We start from the raw sequence: 21832 nt of genomic DNA on the forward strand, positions 1-21832 counted from the left end.
ACATACCCACCTGCCTCAAGGAGGCCGCAAAAGCCTCGTGGGAACTGTTGAGTCGGGTCCGGAACTGGCTGCAGATGCTCTTGGCCAGCTTGGAGGCACTGAGGCTCTCGATGGCCTCCTGGGCCACCTTCCTCTTCCATTCCAGTGTGATGGCGGGTGGGCTCACCCATGTGATGCGCTGGATGATCTGCGGGACGAGGAGAGTCAGCTCACTCAGGGGTGCGGACAGGAGCCACCAGAAGGAGCCAATGCCCTTTCCCTCTGGGCTACCCACTCGTTAGGAGCAGGCTAGTAAGAAAGCAGCCACGTGAAGGCCCAGATTCCTCTCCACTTCCATCTACCTCACCATCAGGGCCCAGGCCTCAGGAAAGCTTCAGAGAACATGAGGCCCAGTCTACGTGCTCACAAACCCTCACTCACTGCACATAGTCAGTGCGGGGGGCGCCCGTTAATTCCCTTTCTGGACTCGGTATGGAATAAGAGCCACATCAAATTCCAGAAAAGAAACCACACAAATGGCCTCTGGCTTGATTCTGAGAGAACATTTCAGTTGGGGAGAAAGGAATCTGAAGAAGCTAGTGAAGGAGAGTCTTAGGGCTGCATAAAATATTTAAATGCACCACGTTCAAGCGGCACCATTCCTAATCATCTCAGAACACGCCAGGCCAGAGCCGTCCTGGGCAGGCAAGTCAGGACAAACGGCCCCCCACCTACACCAGCAGAAGATCCTAGACATCAGCTGCTATGGGGGTGCCTATGGTTCTGAGCCAACCAGGGCCAGAGACTGTTCGCTAAGCAAGCCCCACCTGTTTGATTTGCTCCCACAGCATCCTTGTAACCGAGGACCCTGAGTGAAATGTAACTTCAACATGATAGGCGGCATTTAAGATCTGAAAGAGAACACAGACAAAAGTCAATATGCCCTGAGCAGAGGGGCTGATTAGAACGTGGGATAAATAATATTTACTTAGAGCACAGAGTCCAGTTTCAAGGTTCCCAAATATATCCATTGAGATGTGTGCAGAGCCAGTGCTGGCTGATCATCAATTTTGCAGCTCTCTGGGCCCCTTCACTTCCCTCTTCACCTCTTTGCTCATCACCCCAACCACAACCTTGCAGTTCACAAGCACCTCTGACAGGTGGTGCTCATGTGATGGAAAAACTAAATATGATTCAAAGTGGATGGGCAAAAGGGCGAAAGGGAAATTCCTGGCTCACTTGAGGCTGGGTTTCCGCACGGCGTCTGCCGCCTGGGTTACCCACAACATGGTGTCCTAACCATTCTTCGAGTACCTGTTTGAGATAATTACTGGTGATGTGAACGGAGACATCCTGGGACTTCTCCAGGCTCTGCAGACACCGTTCCAGGGTTCCCACAAAGCTCTCACGCAGGTAATCCACCGAGCTGATGAGCTTGTTAGCCACCGCCTGATTAAGCCGGGAGATGATGAGCTCCTGGATCTGGCGGATGCAACATTTGATTTCTCTGGTGCCCACTGGCTCTCCGTTCTCGGGGACAATGACATCTATGGAGGTGAGAGAGAAGCCAGGTGGCTGTGAGAGGAAGGGGCAGGCACTGAGAATAAAGGCCTCTCCCAAACAAAGCCAAGGAGCTACCAGCATGATGGCTATAAGAGACACGGCCTGCTGACGAACTCTCACCTTCAGGATGATGAGGGGACAGCCGATCCTCTGCTGCTTCAGGCATCTAAGAATACTGAGCAAAGGCAACTGTGTCTAGAGTGAGCCTATTGATTCTGTCAGCTTTTATGTCACATTTATAGGAGGGGAGGATCATTTATGGAGTGCAGACTATTTGACAGGCACCATAATATGTATTTTATATATGCAATTGAATTTAATCCTCACAATAACTTTGTCAGGTGCGTATTTTTTTTAAATGTTTTATTTATTTTTGAGAGAGAGAGAGAGTATGTGTGAGAGGGGGAAGGACAGAGAGTGAGGGAGACAGATGATCAGAAGTGGGCCCTGTGCTGAGAGCAGTGAGCCCGATGCGGGGCTGAAACTCAACAAATGGCAAGATCGTGACCTGAGCCGAAGTCGGGCACTCAACCGACTGAGGCGCCCCGTCAGGTGGGTATTACTGGTCATATTTTATAGATGGGGAGACCGTCTCAAAGAGAGGACAGAGGTGGCACTCAGAAGGATATAGTACAGTTGGGAAGTAACACAGCTAGTATTTGAACTCACAGCTCAGGGACTGCAAAGCCTTGGATCTCTGTAACCTTTCACACCGCCTGGCTCCTGGAAAAACCCGAGAGTCGGGGACTCAGCACTAATCAATTACTAGATAAATAAAAAGTACAACTGGAACACTGTCACCATCCTGCTACCTCCCAGAATCAGAAATCTGTTTTGCAAGCCAGAGGACAGAACTTAAGAGAAGAGAAATGGCCTGCAAAAACTCCATTCCTAAAAAAACACTCTCGTGTCCACTGTGGGACTTTAAACTCGTGCTACCTCTGTGGGGGAAATCTCGTAAAATCTACTAAATTATTTTAATCTATCAAAATGTTAAACTAACCAACCAACCAACAAAAACATTCACATACCCTTTGACCTAACTATTCTGCTTCTAGGAACTGTTTTTCTAGAATTATACCCTTACAAGTCCAAAAGATATGTATGTAAATAATGATCAGTGCAGTACAGTTTGTAATAGTAAAAAAAGAAAAAAGAAAGAAATAGCCTAAATGTCCACCAGTAGGGGTATAGTTAAATAAAACCAGGTATATCGATTAGAAGAAGACAAATCCATATGTATATTTTTGGAAAGATCTCTAACATAGGAGTTCAGTGAAAGCGTAAGGGGCAGAGGAACATATGAAGGAAAAGTAGATGGCTGGAGAACAGTATCCTTACCTCTGAGTCAAAATATTACCTTTAAAGAAAAGCAAAAGCTGGGAGCCTAGGTGGCTCAGTCGGTTAAGTGCTGGACTTGGGCTCAGGTCATGATCTCGCGGTTCGCAAGTTTGAGACCCACATCGGGCTCTGTCCTGACAGCTTCAGGTTCTGTGTCTCCCTCTCTCTGCCCCTCCTCTGCTCATGCTCTGTCTCTCTCTCTCTCTCTCTCTCTCTCTCTCTCCCTCAAAAATAAAATTTAAAAAAATGTTAAGAAAATTAAAAAAAACAAACACCCAGAAGTCTTTTCTAAAGTGTGTATGTCATATAGCCAGCATACATGTGTTACTTTTATTTAAAAAAACAGTACCAGAAATCTGGCTCCTTAGGCCATATGGTAAATCTTCTGGCCTCTTCTAAGTCTACTTATCATTGCATCAAGGGTCTCCAGGAAGAACTTAGAACAAGGTAAGGTAGTAGACATGTACATCTTGTCTCATACACAGCCAAATAGGAAAGCAGCTTCACAAATCCATCATGTAGCTAACAGAGCCAGATGTCTGATCTACTTGTTCCAAGTTCCCCTGCATCTGTTGAACTAACCACAGCATCCCAGGCACCAAACACGGTGTACCTGGCATACAATAACAGTCAAAAGATTTCACAGGCCTTCCCAACATCTCCACTGCAAGTCCTCTCTACAGTGGGAATTCACTGAAGAGTCATCTGTGCTCATCTTTAGGAAGACCTATAAGAAATAAGGCACCTGTGCTTACACTTGTGTCTGTAAGTGTGACACAGCCGTATACCATCATTCACACGCTCACTCAAGCTCTGATGAGGTACTGTCCGCGGACTCTGTGTTACCTGCTGTAAGAGATCCAATGATAAACAAGACCCTACTCTCCTTCATCTCTAGGATTTTAGAAAACAGTCAGGAGAACGTAAATAATTGTAATAAAGAAGAGTGAAATACACCAGAAATTTCACATACGCATGAAATGCTGTGGGAGTTCCGATGCATGCAATCACAATTGGCCAAGAAAAGTAGACGTCGTAATGAAAAATGTTACCTAGAAGAGGCCGTGAAGGGTAGACAGGATTTGGAAATTCACAAATAAAAGACATGAGGGGTTTAAGGCAGAACAGGAGCAAAGAAAAAGTGAAGGAAGCATATGGAGGACAGCAAGCAGTTGAGACCGACTGAAATAGAAATTGCAGGAAGGGGCATCTCGGGAAAGTTGGTCAGGGCTAGGCTTTGGGAGATCTTTCACATCAGGCTAATGAGTCTAAACTTGGTCTGTAGGAACAGGGAGCCACTAACTTTCGGAACAGGGATGCACTGGAGACGGGAGAGGAAGGTGTCAGGGAGAGCAACAGGTAGAAGAGGACGCAGAGAAGCAAAGGTAGATATGAAACAGGGAAGGAGACTCGTCAGGACTTGGCAGCCAGCCGCCCATGAGGACGACAGAGGGCAGAGAGCTGGACACCATGCTGAGCCTCTGTAGCTGGTATGAGGCCGATGGCGGCGGCGGCAGTACCAGAAACAGGGTAAGAAGCAGGAAAGCACGGAGACTGACTCAGAAATCAGACTGTTAGATTTAAATTCTGCCTTTACTCTCCAGTAGCTGTGTGACCTTGAGCAAATTACTTAACCTGCCTAAGCCTCAGTTCCCTCATCAAGAGGATGGCAATATGCAGAAGCCACACAGGGACTGGGAAAACAAACAAATAACATTGATGCAAAGAAAAGAAAGCTGATACTAGCTCCCATGTTAGAAATTCAGATTGGGGGGCCTGGATGGCTCAGTCAGATAAGCATCCAACTCTTGATCTCACCTTGGGTCATGATCCTGCACTTCATAGGCTCTAGCCTAGAGTCAGACTCTGCTGACAGCATGGAGCTTGTTGAATTCTGTCTCTCCCTCTCTCTCTGACCCTCCTCCTCTTGCATATGCTTGCTCTCTCTCTCAAAAATAAATAAACTTAAAAAAAAAAAGGAAAGAAAAGAAATTCTAACTAACAGGTCTGAAGTACTCTGTGCTGGTCTCAAACATTTATATTTCCAAAGAGCCTCCCAGCAGATTCACATGTACAGCCAGGATGGAGACCTCAAAGGGTAACTTGCAAACCACTTCACTTTATTTTTTTTTTTAATATTTTTATTTATTTCTAGGAGACAGAGAGAGAGACAGTGTAAGCAGGGGAGGGTCAGAGAAAGAGGGAGACACAGACTCTGAAACAGGCTCCAGGCTCTGAGCTGGCAGTCAGCACAGAGCCCAACACGGGGCTCGAACCCACGAACCGCGAGATCATGACTTAAGCGAAAGCCGGATGCCTAACCAACTAAGCCACCCAGGCGCCCCGCAAACCACTTCACTTTAATGATCCGGTGGTGGGACTAACATTCTTGCGGGAGATCCACAGACCGGTCAGCATACAAGGCCAGCCACATCTAAACCTCAGCCCCAAATGACCTGACTAGTCACTGCCACCCAATTTTGTTAACAGCCATTCAGGAAGAATGGGACTTCCAGAAAAGCTGAAAACAGGACTTTGGGAAATGCTTGTGAGCGGAGCAGCCTGGAAAGAAAATGAGACCACAACACACACAAAAAGAACCAATAAGGAAGCACAGGCCAGGCATTAAAGCCAAGGTCAAAGCATGGCTTACTAACATTATTCAGCATCTCTTCTCCAGCCCCATCAAAGTCAAGGGGATACAGATACACACTGGAGATGAAAGAGCACTATTAGGAAGAACTTACCAGAAGTTCCTGGGAAGGAATGACAGTGGAATCTGCCAGGAAAGCCTCTGAGAACAAGAGAGGCTACTCGGGCTAAGTGATTTACAGTAGGCTCCTGCTATCAACAGTTGGGTAGATGAGATCCCCCTGCGTTTCCTTTGGCCCCTAGAATTCATGGACTCAATTTCTGGCCGGCAAAGGGTTTAAGAATCCTCTGGTCCCAGCAGCCCACGCCCAGCTCTCTGGGACCTACCTTTAAATTCCATGTTGGCAGCATCGTCCAGAAGTTCCTCCTTCATGGTGTTCAGCGTCTCAACAATCATGTCCTTCATTTCCTCCTGCTTTCGGTTGGCAATATTCATCAATGATTCATACAACTCGTTCTCCTTTTTTCGAGTATATTCCAGACGTTTGGGAGTAATCTGCAGGTCCCGCTGCATGTCAAAGGCCTGGTTAATAAAGATGTCGAGGGAGCGGCAATGCACCAGGTTCAGGGCCTTGGCCGCGTCCACCAGGCGAGTCTGTAGCACCTGGTGAGAAAATGTGCTCAAGTGTCTCAGTTTCTCACTCTGTTCCACCAACATGCTCTGAGCTTTAGTGTCTTGGCCAGGAGCCCCGCAGTTACAGTGACTGCTGCTCAGATAGCCCAGGTCGATCAGCTGGTGATGGAGTGGTGACCTTTCATTCTCCATTCTTCCGGGAGAGGAGGAAATGATCTCCGAGCCCAGCTTCGGCACTTTGAAAAAGAACACCGGAAAGGAGAAATACTTTCGGATTTCCTGAAGCTCTTGCTCATCCCTCTCAGAGAGTTCATCCTTGTGGAGTGCATAGGTTATCACAGGCAAGAAATCGTTCACCAAGTCACCCAGAACATCCACTGCAGGCCGGAGGCCTTGGCACGGTGCTACCACAATGTCCACTTCCTAGAAGGGGAAGGGGGTGGTCATATCAGCATTTCAGGGTCAGAACCAATCCTTGCCTCCCCAGAGTCCCACACTGAGACCAAAATCCAGATCTATGAGGGCACAACGGGACTTCGGTATGCCCCAGTCATTAGTCCAACTCCTTCCTGGTTTACCAGCACTCCCTGGTGCAGCCTGTGCACACAGGCACTCGTCTAGAGAGAGAAAGCAGTCAGTAGAAAGAATGGCCATCTCTTTAGTCACTTCAGAAAAAAGAATTTAGTTCCTGGCTTCCCTCATTGTTTGGAAAGACCTGCTGATGCCCTCCAATGAAGGAGTGAGACAAATAATGCAAGGAGAAAGAAGTGCTGTGGAAATAGTCAGATCAGGACTGAGGCTGCCTGGAACATTCTTCCCATTCTAATCCTCGTTCATTGCACTCACCCAACCTTTCAAAGCCAGCTAACTCCCAGGCCAGCTTCCGAGCAGGCTTCCATCTCCCTGTGTACTCATGTCATGCCCTTAGACAGTCTTTCCTAGAACAAAATCCCCAGCACTCTCTACTTCCCTTTTCCTTAATGTTCAACACATGTACAATTAATTTTTTTTAACCCATCTTCCCTATTAGCCTGTCAACCCTTTGAGGGCAGGGACCACTAACTGGAGTTAGTAACTCCAGTTCCTAACACATGGCCCTCAATACTGTTGGATCAATCAAGCAACAAACTAAAAACCAGGCTTGCCAGATATTATTACTGTCCTATCTTAAAAGTCTGCAGGTATCTCAAAGTCTTAGCCACTTCAGTCTTGGTAATACCTTTATTCTCATGATCACCTGGTAGGACAGAGACTAAGGTCAATATTTAGCCTCTGCGTTATTGGGAAGGCAACAGCCTCAGACAAGATGGTCAATAAGCGGGTGGCGCTTCCAGGAAAGCTCCTGAGAGGGGGTTTGACTCTATCAGGAAGTGCGCTCTTTGAGCTCACCCTTCTTGCCTGTGGCACAAAGGTCATCCCACAGCCTTAAAGCAAACCTGAGGGCAGAAGCCAGCACTGAGGATGACGGAGCAAAAAGAAATAGGGGGTTTGGGTCCCTGATGACTGCAGAGCTGCCACACCAGGCTAGCTTCAGGTTTCTTTCACGAGGGGAAAAAAATTAACCTCTATCTTGTTTAAGCAAGCCCATTTTCCAGACTGACTGTTCCATATGATTGAACCCAGTCATGAGTGATATATCCAAGATAAAGATAAAGTGAGTTGCAAGAATGAGCTTCGGTTTAGAAACAAACCTCTACAGGTCCTTTACTAACCAAAAGTTTTTGTGTTCTACTTTTATTTTTAAGTTTATTTTTTTATTTTGAGAGAAAGAGACAGCATGCACACATATGTGCATGCAAGTGGGGGAGGGGCGAGGGGGAAGAGAGAATCTGAAGCAGGCTCCACGCTGTCAGCGGAGAGCCCAATGCAGGGCTCGAACTCATGACCCCTGAGATCATGATCTGAGTCGAAATCAAGAGTCAGACACTTAACCAACTGAGCTACTCAGGCGCCCCTGTGCTCTACTTCTTTCCTGAGGACCCTGAGGCACTTCGGAGCATGCATTTCCATCCACTGCATACGCTGCTCTTTTCTATCTCTGGAGGTATCTACTCTGCCTGGCATCCTGAACCTAAGGGCCAATCCGGAGACTCCTGCCTTGATAGCCACTGCAGGCACACCGACTCCTGAGATCTTCAGGGATCTGCAATTCCAAATCAGGCCTCCACAGAGTTATAGCATATTTTACAGAGTTATAAAAGAATTCAGCACAAATTTGCTCATTTGTGTCCTTAACATTTGTCGGATGTTGCAAATTTACTTTATTTGAGATGTAAAAGATACACAGTTGTTTATTTTCTTTCAGACTGATACTCTGTTTTCATTCCTTACCTTATTGAACAGCAGGCATTTTTGATGAAAGAAATTTTAGATAAAAACCTGGGACCTTTCCAGTACGAAAGAACTGGAAAATGCTAGCCTATTGTCTCTTGTAGTCTGTATGTGTGTGTGTGAGAGAGAGGGAGAGAGAGGGGGAGGGAGTGAGGGGGAGAGAGGGAGAGAGGGAGAGAGGGAGAGAGAGAGAAAGGGAGATCTCCTATCCCCAGAAAAGCACAAGGTCTCATCTTCCCCAGTAAATAACTAGGAAGCTTAATTCACAGATGGGTCACCGAACTGGTGTTTGGCTGGCCCCTGGGAACTCCCTAAAGCTAAAAGTGCTTATAGCATCTCACCAACTATGATTTGAGCAAACACTAAAAATCCACCTAGTTTCTGTCCAAGCTCAGGCCAAAAAGAAATCTGCTGTTTCATCTATGCCTGGAATTGCAGGAAATGTCTTCTGGTTGGTAGAATGGTCTGACACTCATCTCACTGTTCCAAACAAACCCCCTTTCACTACCCTGAGTCACTCTGTGATGGCATGAATCACTCCATGAGGCATATTCAAAAAGTGGGTAAGAACTTTTAAGGCTGAGACTAGAACACATAATTGTCTGAATGCCAACATTATATAATACATAATAATTTAAAAACAACAAGAAGAGAATCCCAAGGAATGAAAAGCTACAATAAGGTGGAGAATTATAGGTGAATATGTTTTTTAAAATATTTATTTTAAAGTTGCAAACCTTTCTTAAATATATACATTTTTAAAGACCTAAGTCAATCTGACTTATCACAGGAATATTATGAGAAGAAAGCCTAGGGGCGCCTGGGTGGCTCAGTCGGTTAAGTATCCGACTTCAGCTCAGGTCAGATCTCACAGTTTGTGCGTTCGAACCCCACATCAGGCTCTGTGCTGACAGCTTAGAGCCTGAAGCCTGTTTCAGATTCTGGGTCTCCCTCTCTCTCTGCCCCTCCGCCACTCATACTCTGCCTCTCTTTGTCTCAAAAATAAATAAACTATAAAAAAAGAGAAAAAAAAAAAAGAAAGCCTAAAGTAGGAGTTCTTTAGAAAACTGTCAGGAACAATTTTGTTTGCTTGCTTATTTCAAGGTTTTTCTTAAAAGTCTAAAATCAATGTCTACTTAAAATCCATTTTGGGGGCGCCTGGGTAGCTTAGTTGGTTGAGAGTCCAACGTTGGCTCAGGTCATGATCTCACAGTTCATGAGTTCGAGGCCCATGTCGTGTCCTGCGCTGACAGTTTGGAGCCTGGAGCCTGCTTCAGGTTCTGTGTCTCCCTCTCTCTCTGTCCCTCCCCTGCTCGTGCTCTGTCTCTCTATCTCTCAAAAATAATACGCATTAAGAAAAAAATTTCTCAATGTCCATTTTGTATGTGCAAGAAAACCGAAAGCTGCAGAGGCCGTTTGCAGAACCAAAATCCTTCTCAGGAGATGGCTGACTTTATGTGCTCACAGCTGCAAATTCATTTTTTTTAAAAAACGGATTCAGGGCTTTCTACTGGTGGGTGCTGCCCAATATGGTGGCACCTAGAAAGAAGGCGTCCACTCCTAACCAGATGTTGTACGAAATGAAAGTGGATTGGAACCGAGTACTGTGCTCCTGCCCCTCGACTCCCCGGAGAACCGCCTCGTGCAGTCGGTCTCGCTGCGCCTTCATGGCCTTCGTGGCTGCTAGGAAATGGGCAAAAAGAGCTGCGGCCTGACAACCTGGCAGCAGCACACGCGAGTCTGGGATGTGCTATGTGATTTTGTGACACTTACGGTGAAGGGATGATTCATCCCTGACAGTTATAAACAAAAAGGGAAGCCAGCACGGTCTCCTGGAGACAGGGAGTGAAAAAAATAATAATCAATATGGAGAGGAGGGGCCACACCTGCTCTGGGGCCTGTCAGGGCCACGTGAGAGGAAGTCTGATCTCGGACTGCTTTGAGGAAGGCTAGCTTCCTTCCCAGCACCTCTGTCGGGGCGTGGCGCTTCGCAAGCATCCAGTAAACAAACGTGGGATGGAGGGATGAATCAATGATGCCTTCACTACTCTTCAATAATTGCATGTGAATGTGCTGTCTTTCAACCCATATCCCACACATTTATCTGCAATTACTGTTTTCTCTATGCTAAGAATAAAGCAGTGAGTGAGTATTTTGCTCCTAACTCAATCAGGGAAAAAGAATCTCAGGGAATCCTAAGAGTACCCCATAATTCCCACTGTGAGTCACAGTGAATTCCTAAAGAGGTTTCTCTTGTAGAGTACATTCTGCACAAATCTATAGAATCTGCAGAAGTTGGTGCATTCATCATCAATTTTCTTGGCAAAATTAAGAGAATGCACAGAAAGGAGATTGCTACTCTGTAAACACCCAGAAGTGACCTCTTGGGTTTTATCTTTGATGTAAAATGACATTATCTTAAATGCCCAGAAGAAATTGCTCAATCACTGAAGAAGCCGGACCACTTCCTAAGAACACCAGCCCTTACTGCGGAAGACTCCTTAGCCTATGGTTCGTGGCACATCACCGAAACTCTGTTCTGGCAGAGGAAGAGTATATTAACTGATGGTTCAAATAGAAGACAGCCATATACTCAGGTAGCTCACAGATGCCTTTGCTTTCTCTCCAGTTCTGACCTCAGGTTCACATCACACAGAAAAGAAGCACACTGTCTTGACCTCAATCCCTGTCCCTCTGTACCGCCCGTTCTCCTCCCCAGCCATTCTCACAGGGCTGTTGATTTTTCGGGTTTGTTTCCACCCAGGATGACTCCTCTTCATTTTTATAGGGTTCCCAGAACAATCACTCTTACATATTAACTACATATTAAGGAAAATACCTCTCCATTCTTGCTACATTATAGAAAATGCCTTGCTGAAGATATACTGAATAGCCTCTGTGCAGCTGTATTCAACAGCTATTCAAACGTCCAGCACCATAGATACAGATAAAAGCAGGAATCTGGGGGCCCCTGGGTGGCTCAGTCAGTTGACACCTGACTCTTGATTTTGGCTCAGGTCGTGATCCCAGGGTTGTGGGACTGAGCCCCACATTGGGCTCTGTCCTGAGCTTGGAGCCTGGTTAAGATTCTCTCTCTCTCTCTCTCTCTCCCTTTGCTACTCTCCCCTGCTCATGCTTGCTCTCTCCCTCTAAAATAATAAACAAACAAACAACAGGAATCCGAAGCTTTATTCTCTTGTCACGATTCATCAAAGCAGAGAGACAAAGTAGTAGGACGAGGAAGAGAGAAGAAGGAAGGGAAACCTTCACTTTATACTTTAACTTCTGTATTATTTACCTTTTAATAATCTCTTTCTCTTCTTTCACTACAAAAGTATCTCGTAATGAATTACGAAGAACGTTGTCTCTAACCAGAGCAGGACAATGACTGTAAGTAAGCTGGGACAGGAGTGACTTAGGCTGGACGTAAGTTAGGAGTTCCCACATGGTTGTCAGGGAGAGGACTGGGAACTGACAGAGGGGACATTCTCTTCTCAAGGACACGGATTCACACATCCAGGGAGGAGGGGACTGGCTTACTGTGAAGTGCTTTACACACACCCTCTCATTGAGGCCTTGCACCAGTCCTCAAAGACACAGACTGTTACCCCCACCTTGCAAATGAGGGAACCAGCACAGCCACACGGTGAAGTAACAAAGCCAGCGTGTAAATCCGGGTCCGCCGGACCACAAAGGGCACGGCTAAATGGTTACCGAAGGTCCACTGTGTGTCAGGAACTGTCTGGGCTGAGGTTGGGGAAGTTCTGAAAGAAGAAATCAAGGGTGGACGAGATGACTTTAGCGATCCTAACGAGCCCAGTTTCCAGTTAAAAAGTGTATCCTTCCCAACCCATGTCTCTGCCAGGAAGCAACCTGCAGGGACTCACTGAGATGCCAGGAAAGAAGTCAAAAAGAGTATTTTTAATAACCCCAACTGTCTGCTGACAGTACCTGCAGCCTCTGAGTCTCTGAATTCCCCACCCCAACCATCCTCGACTTAAAGTGAAACACACAGAGCTCTGAGACAGTGAAAACACCAAGGGAAGCCTCAGGGTCTAAGAAAGAGGTACACGGGAACCTGGAAAACAGTCGAAAGAAGAAGATGAAGACTATCATCTCTGGCAGACTTTCTCCCTAAGAGCTCACCTTGGACGGCCACATGGGAAGTGCTGGTGGTGAACTGAGAAAACACAGCCTCAGATTCAAGCTGTTCTTTTTACTTTGTCGTGGGCATAGAAAAAACACAAACACAAAACAAACCCAAAAAACAAGAAAAAAATCTAACTTGCCTCTAAACCACCTATATATAACCTTAATAGGGAAATTAACCTACGGTGGGTATTTGTAGGTCTCCTGGCCAAGAACAGCGTATGCAGGCTGGTTAGTGCCTGCTGCATGTGTTACTGCGCATCAGGGGAAAGGCAAGAGAGAAGTTAAGTGTGCTGAGTACAGTCTCACTGCCCAGAAGAAATTTATAATTTCACATCTATTTGAAGTTCCAATACTTTTTATTAACATGACACTTTAGTTCCCCTTTGTCTTTGCCCCATAAAATCACGGTTTCCTTATTGTAATTCTATCTTTCGAGTATCATTCTTTACCTTGTACATATTACCCCAACTTGGGGTCTTTTCCCTTGGAATGGCTGTTTTTTATGTAATTCCATATACTATCTCTTCCTAAAAGGTATCTTCTTGCCCCAAGAACCTTCACCCAGCTTTCTTCCCGACTTTTTACCAATTGACCGCTACCTTTCAATCTAAAGACATTCAGGAGAAGATGTGGTGTCTAATCAAATGGAAGCAACACACAACACACTGAGTTTTATACGGCACCATCATACATGTCAAAAACTAGACAAAAATTTGAGAGAAGTTGGTTTTCCAGCAACACTGTTTAGTAAATTCAGAGGTTAAAATGTTGCATAAATTTGTTATTTTAAGTAAAATTCTTTATGATTTTGAGTTGTGAAAGCATTGACCGCTGAGAAATTAAATGTCTGTATGACATTAAAAACAGATTACTTCTGGGGCACCTAAGGGGCTCAGTCAGTTGAGCATCCAACTCTTGGTTTTGGCTCAGATCATGATCTCGCAGTTTGTGGGTTTGAGCCTCGTCTTGTGTGCTCTGTGCTGACAGTGTGGAGCCTACTTGGGATTCTCTCTCTATCCTTCTCTCTCTCTCTCAAAATAAATAAATAAACTTAAAAAAAAATAAGAATTAAAAGTAGATTATTTCCAAGGAAGCTGGGTAGCTCAGTCAGTTAAGCACTTAACTTCAGCACAGGCCATGATCTCATGGTTCGTGGGTTTGAGCCCCGCGTCGGGCTCTGTGCTGACAGCTCAGAGCCTGGAGCCTGCTTCAGATTCTGTCTCTTTCTCTGTCCCTCCCCCGCTCACATACCCTCTCTCTTGAAAATAAATAAACACTAAAAAATTTTTTTAAATAGATGATTTCCATTGCTAGCTGCTCACTGACGGTTATAAAGAGAAAGCTTCACTATTCCAACTGGTTAGAGTTAAAAATAGTAGGGGAAAGAAGGGGTTTATGTGCATGTCATTAGACCTTGCCTGGAAACATTAGTCCACCTCAGTTCCCTGAAAGACACCCTGCCGGACAGCCCTGAGCCAATGACCAAGTCAGCATGTGGCAGTTTGGCTGCAGGTGAGATGTACACTCGTCCAAAGGGTGGAGACACACAGGCCAGCAGGGTAGCTGTCAGCAATAAGTGCCACCATAAGTAAGATGCCACAGCCAGGCTGCAGGAGGCCAGGCTCAGACTTAGAAAGTTGAATCATTTCAGCTCCTTTCTACTCCTTTTCTTATAGGCATTCTCAGGAAAAATACACACACACACACACACACACACACACACACACACTCCCAACAGGGGAAACTCTGAAGCAACACCGGTGTCTCACCGCACTTGTAAGAGGAGGCAGTAGTGGACGTGCCAGAAAGGGGGCAAGAGTGGGGAAGGGAAAGTGTGTACACGGAGACAGACCCAGTGAGCGTGGTGGACGGCGAAACAGGTCGCTGTTTGGAAAATGAGTTTTAACACAAGATGAGGTTCTAGAAAGTAATGGCTTGACTGTGTCCCTCTGCTGCTGAATTATGAAGCGAGGATCTCAGGGGACCCAGAGCTACAAAGCTGGGAAGACCAAACACTAAGGGTCCGTGTGGTCCAGCCTCTTCTGGAATGAACCAAAAATGGCTGATTTATGACAGCTTTCAAGTACTGTATTAGAAGAATGACCATTGTCTAAGAGGGTAGGGGGAAATTCTGCTTTGATAGTTTGACAGTTGAAAATGAACATCTCATTTCCCCTAATTCAATCTTGGTTTCCTTGAGCTAAGTGTTTCCTTTCTTTACCACCCTCTAGAAACCAAATGGAAGGGCTGTTTAGAGCTAACTCACTCGTCCTAAAAATAACTGGAGCTAAACAAAAAACATCTTTTTCTCTGGCACAAAAATCAAGGTAGCTGTGAAACGCTCCCGGCACTGAGACCTGTGAACGTAACGAAGACAGGAAGCCGACCACAGTGGCGAGCAGGGCCCGAGCTCCACAAAGCCTACTTAGGCTTCTCTGAGGTGCGGCATCAAGGGGATCCAAACTTAGAACCGTTGGGGTCCGTTGCTATTTCTACATCAAAACCACTGGAGAATAAAGCAGATCCGGAGAAACACTGGCTAAGGAAGCCCCATAAACCACATGAAACAGAACATAAGAGCCTAGAGAATTCCTCAAGACAAGTGAAGAATATTCCTCCAGAAAGAGAATACTTATTTCGGAGGGAAAAGCTGATTTGGTGTCTCAACTTCCCAACCAACTGGCCTCCTCAACCGTTACCCCAGTTGAGCGCTTGGCACACCTCGGGGGCAGGCAAGGGGGGGCTCTTCTCAGTAAGATAAGTGCTCACATGGGCACCTGGGGAATGGCTCTCACTTTCCTGTCCAGGACTCACTTGAATGACTTCAATTCATGGTACAAAAGTAAATGAGCATTAAAAATTAAAGTCAATAAAATGAAGGGATCCAGAGAAATCAATCAAATAACGTGCCTCTCCTGTACGTGGCTTTGTTCACATTCCAAGATTGTTTTTAAAAGGCAAGAACAGGGGGGCCCCTGGGTGGCTCAGTTGGTTAAGCGTCCAACTTTGGTTCAGGTCACCGATTTCATGGTTCCTGAGTTCGAGTCCCACATGTCTGGCTCTGTGCTGACAGCTCAGAGCCTGGAGCTTGCTCCGGATTCTGTGTCTCCCTCCCTCTCTGCCCCTCCCCCACTCGCACTCTGTCTGTCTCTCAAAAATAAACAAACATTTTTAAAAAAGAATAAATAAATAAAAATAAAAGGCAAGAACAGGAAGAATCATGGCCCAAACAAGAGCAGTCATAGCAGCTATCTAACAATGTTTTCTTTAAGCTGCAGGTCCTAATGCAGTGCTCCACAGCATCAACTTTAGGGGTGCTGCCATCATTTTTACTAAATGAAATCAACTAGGACACAGAAGATAACAGTGTATTTTGTAAAAAGTAAAAGTATTGCTCCAGGAAATTTTATTTCAATGTATATGTGTACATATGTACTAGGTCTTGACATAAAGTGTTATTTCTTACGGTGAGTGAAATTCCTCACGTATATTTTAAGTAATCTCTACACTCAATGTGAGGCTCAAACTCACAACCCTAAGATCAGGAGTAGCATGCTCTATTGACTGAGTCAGCCAGGTGACCCCAGTGAACAAAATTCTAAGAAAGTCTGAAAACCATTGAGCCACTGGAACCTGAAGGAACCAGACCAGGCCGTTACATCACGGAGGACTGTGTATGGCTCAAATACTTGTGAACTGTGAAGAAGCTCACGGGTCAACTGAGCAGCCTCGGTCAAGAAACAAGGATTACAGTCAGAGCTACCGTCAGCGTTCTCCAAGAGCCCTCTCGGCACCCTGGAGCGAAGGAGTGCGAGCTCTCGGTCAGAGGAAAAGAGAGCTGAGACTCAGCTCGGAGGAAACACTGGCTTGTACACAGAGCCCCTGTAGCATTTATCAAGATAAAAGAAATCTGGTCTTTGGAAGGAAATGAGATGACAGTTTCTACTTCTGGAGTGTCAAAGGCCATGGTCACAACCAAAGAAATCATTCACTAACTGGGAGATCAGGTATTTTAAAACACGGGTAGGTAAGGAGGTTACAAGAAAGAAGAAACAAATCTCCTAGCCTTGCTAAACTAGCCCTTCCTTCCGGGCACAGCTAAGCAACACGAAGGGACTCTAGGTTCTGAGCAGGTCTGCATTCTTTTAATCTTCCCCACTCCTGACCCCTAACAGGGTCACATTCTCGGCTGCTCCTCACTCAGTCTAATCACTTAGTGAGTCCTAGCTGTGGGGTAGGAGAGGAAGCCTGGCACGCAGCTGAGGCCTTCCTAAGGGGAGACAGGAATACCGGACAGTCAACACGAACTCTCGGAAGATGGTGCGAGGGGTGTGCTCTCTCACGGGAGTTCACTTCAAAAGAGAAGCAAAGATGGTCCTCAGATGATGGGACCTCCCTGTCTCCTTACGCTGAGCCAGACTTGTTGCTGGGCTCCCAAGTTCCTTAGAAAGTAGGAGACATGACCTGTCCCACTTGGTAAATAATGGCCAGGTCTACAGAAAACCTCACAAGGTTCTTCACTCGGCCTCAGCTCTAGTAAGAGCATTATTAATCTATTACCTTATCAGTCCTTTTAGAAAGGGATGGCTGGAGACAATTCTAGCAACACCTTCCAGCTGAGAAATGAAAAAGGATTTCTAGCCCTGACCATAGTTATTCTGCGAAGGCTTGTCACGATGCAAGGAGCATATTCCTTCTGCAGTAGAAAGGGAGATACGGAGGCGAGGAGACAAGCACATCATTCAGGATGGTGCAGCATGGTAGCAGAGGCAGGGATGGGCACTGCTGTGGCCTTGGTCTTCAGCTTCCTAGGCTATGCACTCTATCAGCTGATGCCCGGAGCCCAGACTATATACGTGAAAGCTCAGCTACAGGGAAAGCCAGAGCGTGCATGTGCAACTGTCGTAGGGGGTAGGAGACCAGTACCTGTAAGAGAGCGTGGTGCATCGTCACCTCCAGTTCAGCTAAAACATGGGCGGCGTCCTCTCCCTCCTCTTGGACCTCCAGGTCCTCCTCGGGGATGGTCTCCCAGTTGCCCTGATGAGCAACCAGCGTGTGCACTAGTTCGTACTGGCCGGGGAGTGCCAGGCTCACTCGAGTCTGAGTCCCATAGGTGAAGCGGAGGCGCCGCAGCTTACAGTTCTCCTCACTGCCCAGCCTGGCGGGAAGCACCCGCACCCCCAGCAGCAGGTTCAACAGCTGGCACTTGACGTCACAGTCCTGGCCGAGGATCAAGATGCAGGGCAGGCAGTCTGCAATCTGCTGGAGGTACTTCTCTTCCTTAGCAGGAAAGGCAATGCAGCTCAGCTGGCCTGGGGTGGGAGGGTGGAGAGTATGGAGAGACAGTGAAGTGGGGTAGACAGAGACTTGCACAGAGACCCAGTCAGGATGCCCAGGCCCTAGGGAAGAAGTATCTCAGAAGCTCTTGGTTGGACGAGACATCAGGAAAATGACTCAGTCAGAGAAGGCTCCCCAAATATCAAACAGTCGTCCCCTCCCTGGCTTGTCCCCAGAGCAGGTGTCTCTACCTAGAAAGGTGGCAGTGACCTGATCCCTCCCCCTTCCTTTTACATCCAGTGGTGGGTCAGCCCAAGGAGTATACAAGGACTCAATCGCAATCACGAGATCACTGAACTGACAGAGCCAGAAGGGACTACACTAACCCGGGTGTGAATCTGAGGGGAAACTGTACCGAGTATGTCAACATGAAAACCTTTGTGACAGAAGACCTAACACTTGAACATAAGGCCCATTTAAATGTCTCCACCATCTGCAAGTTTGGCTTGTTACCTTCCTCATTTATGGCATAATTTAAAACGAAATGTGTGAGCTAATCTTTCCATATACATATATTGAAACACAATGTTATTCAAGTTTGCCTAAGCTCCAGATTTTCCAGTCCAGCTCTCTGATGGCGGCTGACGGCACCCCAGCTGCCAAGTCTTCTGTCCTCTTAAAGCTTCAGGCGCTCAGTTAAGATCAGTATCTCCTGACCATTCCTTTGGTTTATGGAGGGCAAGGCTTCGGTGTATGTTCCTAAAGTATGAGAGACCTCTGTCTGGGAAAAGGAACCTGAAATTCATGGACCTGAAACACTCAGATGCATTCTGAATGCAATCATTCCTGACCTGGGTGCCGGTGCCCACTCCTGCCTAGGATTCGCGCAGCCCCTGCGTTTGTTCAGAAAGGCCCAGACCGCGGGTTCTTAGGCTGTAAGAAGGCTGATCCCTGGGCAGCCACACACACCCTTACTGAAACTCTGTATGGTACCAACTGAAAAGGATTCGCTTTAGTCATCTCACTGTGAGCTGCTGCCCCATTCCTGAGCTGTCCACTTTGTTCGCGTAAGGGGGGGCTCTGATTTAAGAAGCTCTTCTGCTTCAGGATGTACCTTCCTATTACAGATCCTCAAACGTCCTTCTCTTCCACACATGGCACCGCCAAAAGGTTTCTAGAAGTCTACCTTCACCCAGACCCCTCTGTGCATCTCATTAGGCCCCTCCTTTCATGCCAGTCTGTAAGTCCAGCACCTGGCCGGCACGCATGTATCAGCAACACGGGACACCGAGACAGGGAAATCTCCCCTCCTGGGCAAAAGCTGGGTTCTTTTGAAAAAGCAAGGGGTGGTAACTGTGTGCAAGGTATTTACCAAGCACAAGAGTAACCCACCAGACCACTGGTCTAATCTTCGACTCACAATCTAAAAGCAAGGGGACGGGGTGCCTGGCTGGCTCAGTCGGTAGAGCATGCAACTCCTAATCTCAGGGTTGTGAGTTTGAACCCCACATTGGTGGGGAAATTACCTAAAAATAAAAAGGAAAGAAGAGGGGGGTGAGGGGCAAGCAAGGGGCAGGGAGGGGCGGGAAGGGGGAAGGAGAGGAGAGGAGAAGGACATGGTCAATTGTGCAACCACTTAGCAAGTAGCAATGGGCTAGTCCTGAGTCCCTTCCTATCTTGTTTTATCTAAACAACACCGATCATGGTCTATTCTAGTTATCTGTTTATAATGATCAAAAGTAGGAAGGACCATATTTCTCTCTGTATCCTCAACACCCAGCACAGTGACTGACTAGTAGTAAGTACTCTCTAAGTTAATGCACTTGCTTGCTCAGTTTATGTTTAAGTTTCTGACTTTGGCTCAGTCATGCTCTCACAGTTTGTGAGTTCAAGCCCTGCGTCAGGCTCTGTGCTGACAGCTCAGAGCCTGGAGTGGCTTTGGATTCTGTGTCTCCCCCTCTCTCTCTCTCTCTCTCTCAAAAATAAATAAAACAGTAAAAAATATTTTTTAAAAAAGAGTCTATTTATTGTGGGGGCACCTGGGTGGCTCAGTTGGCTAAGTATCTGACTTCGGCTCAGGTCATGATCTCACAGTTTGTGGTTCAAGCCCTGTATTGGGCTCTGTGCTGACAGCTCAGAGCCTGGAGCCTGCTTCGCATTCTGTCTCCCTCTCTCTCTGACCCTCCTCTGCTCATGCTGCCTCTCTCTCTCAGAAATAAATAAAACATTTTAAAAAGTTTTATAAAAAAATAAAAAAGAATCTATTTATTGTGGAGAATTATCTTCAGAAAGCTGTAAGCAGTTCCACCAAGTACTCAGAAAAGTCCAGACCGTGGTGAATATTTAGGGGCAACTGTCATTCCTAAAAACCTTCATGTCAACACGGAGAGAGGACCTGGACAACAGACCAGGACCTCCCCTTCACCTCACAGAATTTAGCTGCAATGGTGTCCACATGAGCCATGAAAAGGCTAAATTCACTTTCACCCACACTTTCTATCCCTTCCTCCTTTCCCAGTGCTGCTCGATTCACAGACAGATGTCCAGGTGAAAGTCCACACTGACATCCTTCATAACTCCTACAATGAAAGTTGACACATTAAAACAAAACAAAAACAAAAACAAAAAAAACCTAAATGAGCGTGGAGAGTGGATAAACAGAGAACTAAAACCAGCTCATCACTTTTCAGCACCAGAGGGAGAGATCACAAAACCTCTGAGACAAAGTGCCAACTATAGGAGAGCCAGTAAAACCAGCTCCATCAGCCAAACCACAGCAGACACACCCCATTAATCATCTGACCCAAATCATCACCCTCCCCCCCAATCTCTGTAGTGACACAAACCGCCACTCCAAACAAGCCAGTTAGGGTCAAACCACCACAGACCAGTGCTTTGGGGGGGGCGAGGGGGGAGGGCTGGTGCCGAGCCCAGTTCTAATTTTTGTTTTCACGAACTCTGCTGGAGTTCTCCGTGCAACTATGAGACTGAAGAAAAATCTTCAATGTGGGTGTCGCCGTCTGTTTTTCAGCACGTCACTATCCAAGCTCTTTGTTTCTGTGCCACTACTCAGATTTTTCATGATCTCCGACATAGGTCTCCAATGCTTGAATAAGCGCACGGACAGAAACAAAGTCAACACTAGATCATTTTGCTCCCCACCTCTCTCAGCAAAGGGCTCTGGAGGGAGGAGTGGATCCCAGGTTCCACCGCTCACTAGCTCTGTGACTTTGGCAATTCACTTGAGTTTCCTCAGCCTTGGATTGCTCCTCCGTGAACTCAGGGAGCTGCGTGACATCATCCCTAGCATCCTTTCCAGTTCCAAAAATTCCAGGGCGCCATCAGGTTTTAACGGGTCAAAGAAGAACCACTGAGGGGGATGGGTGGGTGGCTGGTCTGGTTGTTTTCATTTTAAACGATCTGTGAATTTAATCATGCAAGCTCTCCCTGGACTATGATAACTGCAGATCAAAAAGTTGACTAAACTAGCCAGGGGTTCCGAGGACCTATAGAGAGTGCATTTTAGCAGCTCTCTAAAGAAGAGATTCAAAACCTGGGACTGACAGTCGGAGGGAGGAAGAAAACCTGGTTCAGAGCTGGAGCAGCTGTCTCACTGACAGTTAAAGGACTTCCGAGTTAATCGGGTTTTCTTTTGTAATTAATATAACAGCATCTGCATATGGGGCTGCCAGAAGGGACCAGCGGGACTTCTCAGCGGGAGCACATTAACCCTGCCAACACTAGCTGCAGGGAAATTCAAATCAAATTGTCTTAAGTGCAAGCCAAGGCTCTTCTTTTCTTGATGCTCCTTAAATACAGATCGTCTTGATTAGGGTTACTTCTAAACACAGGTTTCCAAATGGAAGGAGGAGAAGAAGCGCATCTACAGTAGAAAGGCATTTGGTTTATGTGTTTTCGATAGTGAAGGGGAGCAAAATATGCCCTCCCTAAAATAGGCCTCTT

The 21832-nt window shown here is 46.5% G+C and overlaps 1 protein-coding gene across 1 annotated transcript in view; it reads right to left on the reverse strand.

The window, feature by feature from the left end:
* The window catches only part of DSTYK (dual serine/threonine and tyrosine protein kinase), a 46785-nt gene that overhangs the window by 10444 nt on the left and 14509 nt on the right, over positions 1–21832 (reverse strand). Inside the window, exons 2-6 of the mRNA XM_039227640.1 lie at positions 17519–17904; positions 5863–6532; positions 1294–1526; positions 807–890; positions 11–187 (exon numbers count right to left, since the gene is read on the reverse strand). Coding sequence (XP_039083571.1) covers positions 11–187; positions 807–890; positions 1294–1526; positions 5863–6532; positions 17519–17904 — 1550 coding nt within the window. The remainder of the gene's footprint in view (positions 1–10; positions 188–806; positions 891–1293; positions 1527–5862; positions 6533–17518; positions 17905–21832) is intronic.

Source organism: Hyaena hyaena, unplaced genomic scaffold (genome assembly GCF_003009895.1).
Source record: "Hyaena hyaena isolate Hyena2069 unplaced genomic scaffold, ASM300989v1 scaffold_28, whole genome shotgun sequence".
In the NCBI taxonomy this organism is placed as follows: Eukaryota; Metazoa; Chordata; class Mammalia; order Carnivora; family Hyaenidae; genus Hyaena; species Hyaena hyaena.